The 13,887-nt window shown below is 42.2% G+C and overlaps 1 protein-coding gene across 3 annotated transcripts in view; it reads right to left on the bottom strand.

The window, feature by feature from the left end:
- The window catches only part of LOC146068787 (protein unc-13 homolog A-like), an 802,795-nt gene that overhangs the window by 26,734 nt on the left and 762,174 nt on the right, over window positions 1–13,887 (bottom strand). For all 3 annotated transcript variants that reach the window (XM_083179256.1, XM_083179258.1, XM_083179257.1), the window contains one exon: window positions 12,794–12,850. In XM_083179256.1, coding sequence (XP_083035382.1) covers window positions 12,794–12,850 — 57 coding nt within the window. The remainder of the gene's footprint in view (window positions 1–12,793; window positions 12,851–13,887) is intronic.

Here is a 13,887-nt window from a genome sequence, read left to right as displayed (position 1 = left end):
TCGGGTCTTTATTTTCGATCCGCAGCGCAGCTGACTGAACACACAGTGACAGACAGCCGCCGGCGCCATAGAGCAGCGTTTAACTTCCGGCGGCTGTCTAATGGAATTTGGTCCTGACTGCAGCCTGTGGCCCGGTGACAGGACAGTGCGCAGAATGCAGGAAGGTAGTGTGCGGGAGGATGGGAACAAGGAAGTGGCATACACAAACACATGCTGTTCGGCTGCTGCAGCCCTCTTATTTCAGTCGAATCCTCAGGTAAAAATAAATCCTTGCTTTAGCAGCCCTGCTTTTTCGTGAAGGGGGGGGGGGGGGGGGGTCTGTGGGACAGTGTCTAATTTTTTTTATGGTGGATAAGGTGTATTTGCCTATTTGGATAAAAAAAAATTGGGGGGTGTATTTTTTTATGAATGTGTTTTGTGTTAGAACAATGCATTTTTTTCTGGGGAATAATGTGTTTTTTTTTATTTGTGTGAATAATGTGATTGTTTTGTGTGGAATGTTTTTAGTAATCTACTGTATACTGTAATCTGGGGTTTTGTGTTGGAATAATGTGGGGTTTATTTTGTATGGAATAATGTGTTTATTTTGCGGGAATGCGTTTTTTGCGTGGCGTATAATGTTTTTCTTTGGTGGCGTTAATGTGAAATTTTTTCTCTGTAGGGGATAATGGGGGCAATTTATTTGTGGCACATACCCACAGTTTGCCATCTATTTGAGCTATTTAAATTGTGGCGACCCCCCCCCCCAGCTGTGCTACTGCACATTCACCGATGGGGGCAGGGGGCGCCACCATATTTTTTGCCTCCGGGCACCTGGTAGGAACTTACGCCACTGCCATCAAACATAATGCCACACACAGTAATGGACATTCCACATTATGCCAGGGGTTGACAAATTTTTGTAAAATAGGGATAATAGGGACAGTGCGTGCTGAAGGCGCGTGCCAAATATTTACACCATAATGCCTATTACACGTCACACACCCATTACATAGTATACCACATGCCATAATGCCCAATACACATTATGCCACACACCCTAATGCCCAATACACATACCAAACACTGTAATTCCCATTACACATTATGCCACACACTGTAAGGCCCATTACATGTTGCACCTCACACTGTGATGCCCATTACACCTCACACCATGATGCCTCTTACATATTACGCCTTACACCGTGATGCCCATTACGCCTCACACCGTGATGCCCATTACACATTACGCCTTACACCGTGATGCCCATTACGCCTCACACAGTGATGCCCATTACACATTATGCCATGCCTATTACACATTACTCCTCACACCATGATGCCCATTACACATTGTGCCATAATGCCCATTACACATTATGGCCCTTATTCAGGTTCATTTGTTCGCATGCACACACGCACGCAGTGTTACAATTGATAACAGCACGTACGCATCTTGCAGAGTCACGCCTATAGGGCTTGCGAACTCATGCGTTCGCACCCATACAAAAAAGGGTGTGGCCTTTCATTGCGTGCAATTAAAACTGCTCGCACGCGCCAACACATTTTCACACGCACCACAGTGTGCGTGCGAACATGCTCTTGTCCCTAATATATATGTTGCATATGTGAGTTGACACATGTCGACTAATGTTGACAGTGCAAACATGCTACACATGGCAGAGTAAAAATGTACATAAAGGTATATATGTAAGGGCAATTAATAAATGTGTTAAGTGCATTTGCATTTGTGGCCTACAATTCACCTTACCATAATCATTTAAATGTGTCTGCTAACACTTGTTTGGTTTTGTGATGCAAACTGAAGTAGAGCAGAGTTAAATGATTGTCACAATCAACCAATAATTGGTCACAATGGTGTTCAGGTGCTATTGATTTCCCTATTTCGCTACTGTGTTTTAAGCGTACGAATGAGCAGTTCACAAGAAGTATGGTGTGCGAAACTGAAAACCTGCTTTGAGCTTGCGAAAGTTTTGGAGTTCGTGTGGGAACAATCCCTGTTGCAGTCATGCGAAAGCAAACCCACCACTCGAAGTGAACGCCCACGTGTACGCCCATGTGTACGCCCAGTTTTGCTCATTATACTGGACGCGCCCATACAAACGCCCACATCACGCCTACTGGCTAAACCTTCGCTCGGACGACAGAAACCGCTTGAAAGATTGCTTGCGAATAGGAATTTCGCAGTTTGCACATGCGCATTGCGCACACTGCACATGCGCAATGGGAGCAGTTGGGTGATACATGCGAATTCGCATGCGAACGTGTCAATGTGAATAAGGGCCTATGCCACACACCATAATGGCTATTACATATGCTACCACATAAATGTCGCTGGGGGCCCCACACGCGGTACACCGTTCACCCATTTAATTCTACTCACCTCATCATCGGTCCGGCAGAGCAGCGGTAAAGGCCACTGGGTATACACAGCATGTAGTGACCCATAATCATATTACACAGCATGTAGTGACCCATTTTCACATTTCACAGCATGTAGTGACCCAAATTCACATTACACAGCATGTAGTGACCCATAATCACATTACACAGCACAAAGTGACCCACATTCACATTACTCAGCACGTACTGACCCATAGTCACATTACACAGTGCATAGTGACCCATAGTCACATTACACAGTGCATAGTGACCCATAGTCACATTACACAGTGCATAGTGACCCATAGTCACATTACACAGTGCATAGTGACCCATAGTCACATTACACAGTGCATAGTGACCCATAGTCACATTACACAGTGACCCATAGTCACATTACACAGTGCATAGTGACCCATAGTCACATTACACAGTGCATAGTGACCCATAGTCACATTACACAGCGCATAGTGACCCAGTCACATTACACAGTGCTTGGGCCCATAGTCACATTACACAGCACGTAGTGACCCAGTCACATTACACAGCACGTACTGACCTATAGTCACATTACACAGCACGTAGTGATCCAGTCACATTACACAGTGCTTGGGCCCATAGTCACATTACACAGCACGTAGTGACCCAGTCACATTACACAGCGCTTGGGCCCATAGTCACATTACACAGTGCGCAGTGACCAATATTGACCGATATTCCCATTACACAGCATGTAATGATCAATATTCGCACATAGTGACCGATATTCACGTGACACATATTTACATTATACAGTGCGCAGTGACCAATATTCGCACGTAGTGACCCATAGTCATATTACACAGAGTGTAGTGACCAATATTCACATTATACAGCACTTAGGGCGAGATGTACTAAAGGGAAAATGCTACCACATAAATGTCGCTGGGGGCCCCACACGCTGTACACCGTTCACCCATTTAATTCTACTCACCTCATCATCGGTCCGGCAGAGCAGCGGTAAAGGCCACTGGGTATACACAGCATGTAGTGACCCATTTTCACATTTCACAGCATGTAGTGACCCAAATTCACATTACACAGCATGTAGTGACCCATAATCACATTACACAGCACAAAGTGACCCACATTCACATTACACAGCACGTAGTAACACATTGTCACATTACTCAGCACGTACTGACCCATAGTCACATTACACAGTGCATAGTGACCCATAGTCACATTACACAGTGCATAGTGACCCATAGTCACATTACACAGTGCATAGTGACCCATAGTCACATTACACAGTGCATAGTGACCCATAGTCACATTACACAGTGCATAGTGACCCATAGTCACAATACACAGTGACCCATAGTCACATTACACAGTGCATAGTGACCCATAGTCACATTACACAGTGCATAGTGACCCATAGTCACATTACACAGCACATAGTGACCCAGTCACATTACACAGCGCTTGGGCCCATAGTCACATTACACAGCACGTAGTGACCCAGTCACATTACACAGCACGTACTGACCTATAGTCACATTACACAGCAAGTAGTGACCCAGTCACATTACACAGTGCTTGGGCCCATAGTCACATTACACAGCACGTAGTGACCCAGTCACATTACACAGCACGTAGTGACCCAGTCACATTACACAGCACGTAGTGACCCAGTCACATTACACAGTGCTTGGGCCCATAGTCACATTACACAGCACGTAGTGACCCAGTCACATTACACAGCACGTAGTGACCCAGTCACATTACACAGTGCTTGGGCCCATAGTCACATTACACAGCACGTAGTGACCCAGTCACATTACACAGCACGTACTGACCTATAGTCACATTACACAGCACATAGTGATCCAGTCACATTACACAGTGCTTGGGCCCATAGTCGCATTACACAGCACGTAGTGACCCAGTCACATTACACAGTACGTACTGACCTATAGTCACATTACACAGCACGTAGTGATCCAGTCACATTACACAGCGCTTGGGCCCATAGTCACATTACACAGCACGTAGTGACCGAGTCACATTACACAGCGCTTGGGCCCATAGTCACATTACATAGTGCGCAGTGACCAATATTGACCGATATTCCCATTACACAGCATGTAATGATCAATATTCGCACATAGTGACCGATATTCACATTACACTGCGCATAGTGACACATATTTACATTATACAGTGCGCAGTGACCAATATTCGCACGTAGTGACCCATAGTCATATTAAACAGAGTGTAGTGACCAATATTCACATTACACAGCACTTAGGGCGAGATGTACTAAAGGGAAAATGCGGTAAAACCCCCGTTTTACCGCATTTTCCTATGTACTATTACCCGACCGCCACGTCACCACAGTGTAGGGTATCGCCACCTATAGAAACATAGAATTTGACGGCAGATAAGAACCACTTGGCCCATCTAGTCTGCCCCTTTTTTTAAACATGTTACCTCAAACCATATTTGATCCTTATTTTTATGTAAGGATATCAATATGCTTATCCCAAGCATGTTTAAATTGTACTACTGTATTTGCGTCTACCACCTCTGATGGTAGGCTATTCCACTTATCTACTACTCTTTCTGTGAAAAAATTCTTCCTCACATTTCCCCTGAATCTTCCTCACTCTAGTTTCAGTGCATGTCCTCGTGTTCTGTTGCTCCTCTTCCTGTGAAGAATGTCTCCCACCTGTACCTTGTTAAAGCCCTTGATATATTTGAAAGTTTCTATCATGTCCCCCCTTTCCCTTCTCTGCTCCAAAGTATACATATTAAGATCTTTTAGTCTTTCCTGGTACGTTTTGTGATGTAGGCCATGCACCATTTTAGTTGCTCTTCTTTGTACAGTCTCTAATGTATTTATATCCTTCTGGAGATATGGCCTCCAGAACTGAACACAATACTCTAAGTGAGGTCGTACCAATGACCTATACAGTGGCATTATTACTTCTTTCTTTCTACTGCTGATACCTCTCCCTATGCAACCAAGCATCTGACTTGCCTTCTTCATTGCTTTGTTACATTGCCTACCTGCTTTTAAGTCCCCTGAAATAGTGACACCTAGATCCCTCTCTTCCTCTGTAGCTTCCATTATAGTACCATTTATACTATATTGAGTCTTTGGATTTCTGAGACCCAAGTGCATGATTTTGCATTTTTTGGCATTAAACTGTAGTTGTTATTCTCTTGACCATTTCTCTAATCTGCCTAGATCCTCAATCATTTGTTTTACCCCTCCTGGTGTGTCTACCCTGTTGCATACCTTTGTGTCATCTGCAAAAAGGCACATTTTACCCTCAATTCCATTTGCAATATCACCAATAAAGATATTAAAAAGCACCGGTCCAAGTACAGACCCCTGGGGTACTCCACTTGTAACCTTTCCCTCCTTTGACTGTACTCCGTTTACTACAACTCTCTGTTTTCTGTCCTGCAACCACGCTCTTATCCATTCAACTATCTTAGAATCCAATCCCAAGCTTTCAAGTTTATTTAACAGTCTGCGATGTGGGACAGTGTCAAAAGCTTTACTAAAGTCTAGATAAGCTACATCTACAGCCCCACCTTGATCTATTACTTTAGTCACCCAGTCAAAAAAGTCAATAAGATTTGTTTGACATGATCTTCCCCCAGTAAACCCATGCTGTTTTGGATCCTGTAAATTGCTGGTTTTGAGATATTCTACAACTCTTTGTTTTAAGAGTGTTTCCATCAATTTCCCTACTACTGATGTAAGGCTCACTGGTCAATAGTTGCTTACCTCTTCCTTGCTTCCACTTATGTGCAGTGGGACTACATTCGCTGTTTTCCAGTCCTCTGGGATTACTCCAGTAGCTAGTGACTGGTTGAATAATTCTGTTATTGGTTTTACCAGCTCCCCTTTAAGCTCTTTTAGTATCCTTGGATGTATCCCATCTGGCCCCATTGATTTATCCACTTGAATACCTATGGGTGGCGATACCCTATAGAAGCCTATGGGCTTCTTTTCGCCGCCCGACTCCTCCGCCGAAAAACCTGCCGACCCCCCTCTTCCCCTCCCTCTCTTACCTGGTCCAGGTCCTCCTGGACCCGGAAGGTAACACCTTCCTCCCCCTAGTGACGCAGCCGGACGTCCTTCTGGCTTGAGGGGGGAGGAGAAGGCGCCGGGGACAGCTTGCTTAGCTGTCCCCGGCGTGAGGGATGCAGAAGGGGGCAGAGAGGTGACAGAGACCCCCCGCACACCACATTCCAGGTATCGCGGGGGGCCTCCATCACCGCATCGCGATGCCAGCCGCATATTTTAGTGGGCATCATGTGTGTGGCATAAGTTTAATGAGGCATCACGGTGTGTGTCATATGTATAATGGGCATCACAGTGTGCGTCATATGTATAATGGGCATCACATTGCGGGGCATATGTAATGGACATCATGTGTGTGGCATATATATAATGGGCATTATGTGTGTGACATATGTTTAATGGAGCATCACGCTGTGGGGCATATGTATAATGGGCATCACAGTGTGCGTCATAGGTATAATGGGCGCTCAGCCGGAAGCTACGTCAGACGCCGGCTCCGGCCCCAAACATGGGACCTCAGTACACTGGTGGTGGGGTATACTTTTAAATTTGTACACCTTGAAAAAGGAGCACATTTGCTCCAAAACGTTGGAGTTTCCATTTTCTACATAAAGTTTTCTATCACTAAGTCCGCTGAGTGCCGCCTCTGTCTCCAGTCGTCACATTATATATATATATATATATATATATATATATATATATATATATATATATATATATATATATATATATATATATATATATATATATATATATATATATATATATAGTCCTCCAATGAAAAGGCACTCCAATTGCAGATAAAATCTATTAGTAAATGGATGTCACCGAATACATTGTATTTTCGGGGTCAGCGCCCCTTCTTCAAGGTACAATCCAAAACTGGAAACAGCAGAGTTTTGGATTGTACCTTGAAGAAGGGGCGCTGACATCCATTTACTAAAAGATTTTATCTGCAATTGGAGTGCCTTTTCATTGGAGGACTGTTTGTATGTATCTAAAGTGCACCCAAGCCAGCTGACCCTGAGACCCCCGAGTGCCGGCATATAGTGGGATATATATATATATATATATATATATATATATATATATATATATATATATATATATATATATATATATATATATATATATATATATATATAAATAATACAAAGTTTAAAGTAAGGAAATTATATCTATCAATGAGCCTAAATTTGTGGATAATTCGCTGGTAGTATTTTATAATTCATACCAAGTAATCTAAGAATATATATATTTTTCCATCAGACAGTGAAAACCGGTTTGGAACTAAACTCAACTTTGTACCAGTTATACCTGTTCTTGAGTGCAGATCGGTATGTATGCCCTCTCGGACCTCCCTAATTCATGGGAATAATTAAGGGAGATACTCCCTTAAGATGCATCGTATACTTATGTCAATGAACTCTATTGAATAAGGAAAACCATATGATTGATAGCACTATAACATCATACCAATGATTACCATATTTGAACCCCCTTGTTAAGAGTAACATATACATTGTAACCTAAATAATCTATCATCAAGCCAAAATACATTCAGTTGGAGACCATTATCTCATTTAATAGGTTGGCATATAAAGAGACTGTACATCAGACAGAGGGGCACACCATGAATAGTCCATGATGATGTATAGAGCATATCTATATTTAACCATCTAATGGTAGGTGTACCAATTTTTATCAATGTTATGTGATTATGGTAGCTGTACTCTCGGCTAAAATCAGATACTTACTTGTGTGGACAGGTGTCATATTACTGGAATACCTCCACCTTTCCAATACTGAAAAGTTATATATATCCTTCTGGAGTTTTGTAATAGAACTCGCAAGCCCACATAGGTAATTACGCATCAGTAAGACCAAATAAGGCCTCCTTAAGAGGTGTCCATAACATGCATAGGTCTATAGTAATCCGAATGTGTCTATATGCCCACACCTGTCCCCTTGATTATACGCAGATAAAATCTGTGGCAGAAAAGAGAAGACCCTAGCACCAGTACAGATATTAACAGAAATTTCTAGAACAAGACTGTAAGTGTTCCTAATTTGGAAAACCTGAAATCAATAGAATTGTGTACCTCAATAGAAGGGAGATTAGACTCCCAATGAGCAACTAACTACTCAAGAAATTTAGACCAATAGGTTGAGTCCATTAAGTTGCCATGTCCTAAAAACAGTACATTATCTCCACCAGGTGCAGCAGAGCTTATAAAGGATCTATTGTTATTAAACGTCTAGTTGGAGACTCACCCCATTTGAAAGTGTTGTGGGAATTGTTTCAAAGTTATTTGGTATGTTACCTGAATTGTTAAAACAGTCCTCCATCAACCTCCGTAGGAATTGTTCTTTCCTTCACCTGTTCTTCTGTGTACTTGTTAACTTTTTACCAATTGAAAAGTTGATTTACCCAGATGACTAAGCCAATCAGTGTTATAATCATAATTGTAAAGTCCTTGGATTGTTTTATTATTGGTAAAATGAAAAATGTATGAATTGTGAATATGTAATTTTAAAGTTTATATTCTTATGTTTGTAGAAAACCCCTGATGAAGTCCTTGATAGGACGAAATGCGTTGGGAACGTTTGTTTGCTAATTTGAAATACACTATTGAAGTTTTTTATCGTCTGGAAAACCACCAATACGAAGTGGAATAAGAGACTTTTTAATAAATGTTTATAAATTTTGGACTTTACTTTAATTTACTCTGATTTACTTTGGAATCAAGTAAAGGCTATTATAGAACCAATCACTGAAGGTTCAACAAGGGAGCCAACTTACAACTGGAAATGGAAAGTTCGCAAAGGCAAAGATTTTGCATTATTCACGCAGAGTTCAGTAATTGTTTTACTTCTCGGTACCATTTTGCTTACTCCATAGTAATGTCCCATGACAATATGCTGCCAGATATAAAATTAATATGGAACTTGGTCAATACTAGACAGACCGATATAAATGTGTAATATACTATTTTGAATGTTTTCAGAGTCGCCCACTGCATTTGCTGTTCACTATATATAGCCGTAAGTTACTTCCATAAACGGCATCTTTATTGCGATGTGTGCTTTGAGATGCGCGCTCCCGCGGTATCTCATTGAACAGTACAAAAAGTATGTGATGCGCATACTTTTTGTACTGTCTTTTTATCGCATCGCATTGCATGCACATGGCATGCACAACGCATGCGATGCAATGCTATTTTAGCACAAAATGCATGCTGGATTCGGCAAGTATATGGGCACCTTTAGGACTAAGATCCATAGCATCTTATTACTGTTAATTTGTTTTTAATATATATATATATATGGCAATAATTGCACTTTATGTTTGCAGAAACATCAGCAGCCCGGGAGCGATCTAGCCGGACGGTCTCCATGGTTACATGTCAACTATGACCAGGAGTCCCGGCGGTGACGTGCGTCTCAGCCCACGGATACCTGCCCGAAACGGAAGTCGCACTGAGCGAGGCTGGGACGCTGTTTAGTATGACCGTTTTCTTTTGTACACCTTGAAGAAGGGGTATCCAATCCCCAAAACGTCGGACACCTTATAATTAATCACTATTTAACTTGTGGAGTGCCGCTGATTGCCTTTGCGAACATTCCCAGATCCGGGAGCCGACCACCGAGTGGGCACCATGGGCATGAGGAGCATATCAGGGCCTTCCGCTGGATGGATTTGGATGAGAACATCAGAGAAGGATGACAAATGGTCTATTGGAGTGACCAGGACCTCTGAACGATGTTACGTTGGTGTACGCCGGGCAGAGCTTTGACCTGGGGAGTATGTTCTGGGCCTTCTACAGTAGGTTTCAACACAAATGTCACAGACTGCTGATAAAAGGTTTAGAATGCCTAACTACGTAAGTGCTTAAGAATTTTATTCAGAAAGTTATAGATACAGAAAAAAGACTGGGGATAATGACTACAAGCAAAACCCCTATCAACAAAAATTACACTAGGCAGCCACCTCCTGGATCTGTTAGAAGAGCTGTTAAGCTTAAAACAAGAGGAAAAAGTTGAGGTAATGTTAATTGCACAACCAAACCTGAGCATCGCTGAACACCTCAACCAGTACTATATAAAGCCATTTCTAAAGATCAGTAAGTGGAAGATTGCCAGTACCTTCTTCATCACAAATGACACGACCATAGAACATTGCAGGGCAAATGAGATGATGAATGTCCACTGTTGGGATCAATGTTGCAGTATCTGTCAATACCCTTTAGTCAAGGAAATATGGAGTGGCAGGCAAAAACAAGAGTCGTTTCGTGACTGTTTTGGGGATGTGTGTTATCAACTGACTGCTAGCCCATACACAGAACTCAGATCAGTTGTGGTAACTATTCTGTGTGACTGTAGGCTAATACTCAGGAGTTCAATGTCTGCCCGATAGGCATTGATGCTGTGAATGTGTCTGCAGTTGTAGACAGCTGCGAAGGGTCCAGTGGTTGTTACACTGGTATATGTGGCACATCCACGGAGGAAAAAATAGTGTGCATCACATAGAGGTACAGCCTGGATTCCATCTAAACTATGTTTTCAAGGAAAACCGCACCAACTCCAATTACTCCTGTTATGGACCCTCTATACCACCACTGAGCTGGTTAGGTGGTGATTCACTACCAGGTTACTCTATCAGCAAGCATCAAATAGAAACTATCAATTCCAATTTTGCAATATACCTTTAACATGTTAATATAACAGATATGCTTCTTACTACCATAGTGGTAAGTCACTCAAGCATTTTGAAACAATGAACAGTCTGTTCAGAACAAGCCACACCTCAAAAACTGTACTGAATATGTGCTTATTATCCCAAGTCTCCTTCATAAACTGGGTTTCTGCCTAGTTGCCTTCAGCAAGTCCATGATATTTTTAAACTGCTCTCCGAACCTCCTCAATATGAGCCAGACCACGATACATCAGTTAGCTCTGAACCTCTCCAGCTATAAGTCAGAACATTCAGCTCGTAAAAAAAACATGATCCACGGTTTCTCTCATGGTCTGAGGATTTGGAGATGGTTCAGGTATACTAAAGGTGGCCATACATCTACAGATTGATTGTCAGATTTGTGATCTCTCCCATTAGTTCAACTCTGCTCCATACTGCCAGCCAGTTATGTGTAAAGCTGTGTACACAAGGTCATTTATCGCTGGCAATATTACCAGCGATTGGAGTGTGCACCGGCGATAAATCGCTGGGGGCGAGTTCCCATTTTCAGCCCCCTAATGGTCGCTGGTCGGAGGAGCATGCTCCTCTGACCAGAGACTTCCCCTGCCTCTTCTACCGTCAGTGTGTTTTTTCATCAGCGACCAGAAACCATCTCTGGTCGCTGATGAAAACGGGACACTGAGCAATATGATTGCTGCGCAATATATTGCTAGCGATCATACTGCTCCGTGTTTACGAACCTTAACCTGAGAATTGCTGATTGATTACAGCACCTGAGTGAGACATGCTCAGCTCTCACTGATTGAGGCCCATGTGAGAGTAGAGTTCCTTGTGCTTCCTATAAAAGGTAGTCTCTGGCAGATAGACACTGCCAGAGCATAGGTTCACTAACCTGCTCCAGCTATTGAAGAGCAGGTTCCGCTGTCTGGATATTGGATACATTAGTGCAATTCTTCTATGTACCCCAGAGGAAGTTGGTGACATAATTATCTGTATACTGTATGCTACACAACATCGCCCTTAGACATGAAAGTTCGGACCTTGGGGCCATAGAGGAATACAGCAATGACACATATTTTACATCACCATCTCGGGATGTCGTGAATACGCAAAGGGGTTATGAAGTTTGTGAAAGGATAATATGCCAGTACTCAGAACAATATTTTTATATAAACCCATATTTTAATAATCCCAAATGTCTACAAAAATATATTCACTCACATTCGTTGGTTACTTAAAAAAAATTGAAAGCAGATACAATTTGCAGAACAAAATGTAATATTCACAAAAAAAAATAATAATTTTCAGTCAACAACCAACTGACAGAATAATGGCCATGAGGGGAGTGTTGAGAGCTGTGGTTGGTGGGGTGGTAGTTTAGCTGATAGTAGTGAAAGTGATAGGAGCAGCCAATGATTCTCTTTGGGCTATATGGTCTCAATATTCTTTTTGTGCAATTATTCAGAATTGTGCTGTTGTGCTGCTACGCTGTGCAGTTTGAACTTATCTACATCTTACAGAAGGAATCCAGAGATTGTGACAGAGTTATATGTGAACTATTACATGACAATATTGCAGAATTGTATATGCCTGCTAAACTATGGTCTGATTTTTGCTTTTCTAGCACTCACCATCATCCTCATCAGCTTCAATGTGTCGTCTTTTGGAAGTTGCCTTTTTCCCACTTGCTAATGAAAGAAATAAAAATAAAAATATCATCCCTAACTGTTGATTCCTTTGCTTTCACAAAATTAGCAGAAAACTGAATTTAAAAGAAATGTAAAACATATGCAAATGTGAGTTCTACTGGTATAATTTGTCATGCTCGGCATGAATCGGCAAGAGCGAAAAACGGCCACAAAAATGGCCGAAAACGGCTGAAACTTTGCCATAACCACGTGAATTTGCGGCAAATTCGACTATTCATGCAGTTTTGCCAATGCTGGATTTCTCGGCCAGGTGAACAATCGGTTCGAGGATTGAATAGGGCGGGTCTACTTCATACAGTGAAAAGTGCTTATTTTTCATGTGGAGAAAAAGCCTGGCAGCTTCAGCCAAATGATACACCATAGTCATTCCCACCCTGTTCTAAACTAATTCAACACACAGCGATGTGTGTATGGTCGATCTGTGCTAACCAGTGTTCTCTGGTTAGAACACTGGCGATTTGACTAGGTCTTGACTACACGTAGTCAAGATCTGAGCTGGCGTTTCCCAGGAATCGACACTACTATGGGGTGTACAACGAAGCGGTCTGTGCTTAATTTCTAAACTGATTGCTTCGAAAAAGGGCTATAATTGCCCCATGTATGCTCCAGACTCTTGTGGATCAAAAAACATATTCTACTCACTGCTCCCCTGACTCTCCATCTGCTTCCTACTCCTATACAGCAACAACAAAACAAACTGTCTAACCTGTCTTTAGCTTCACAAAAGAGTGAGATCAGTGCACAACTGATGCCAAAATCAGAGGGTTTTGGCCTGCATTCAGGTTGGATCACATATGCTAATCTACTCACCACAATGCAATGCAAGAGGAGGTGCACACCACTTTCTTGCAAAAGTTCATCTGCTACTGCAGCCTGAATAAGATTTGACCATACTCAAGCTTACAGTTGCAGGGGACCTTGCTCAACCAAGTAAAACTGTACTGCAGATGCGGTACTTGGCCTAACCACACCAGGAAAACAAATGCTGAACACCTCCACCCCACACTGTGAACACT

The sequence above is a fragment of the Crinia signifera genome, chromosome 1, assembly GCF_055691185.1.
Source record: "Crinia signifera chromosome 1, ASM5569118v1, whole genome shotgun sequence".
NCBI lineage: Eukaryota > Metazoa > Chordata > Amphibia > Anura > Myobatrachidae > Crinia > Crinia signifera.
The sequence above is the reverse complement of the archived record's forward strand: the minus strand, read 5'-3'. Positions and strand labels throughout refer to the sequence as shown.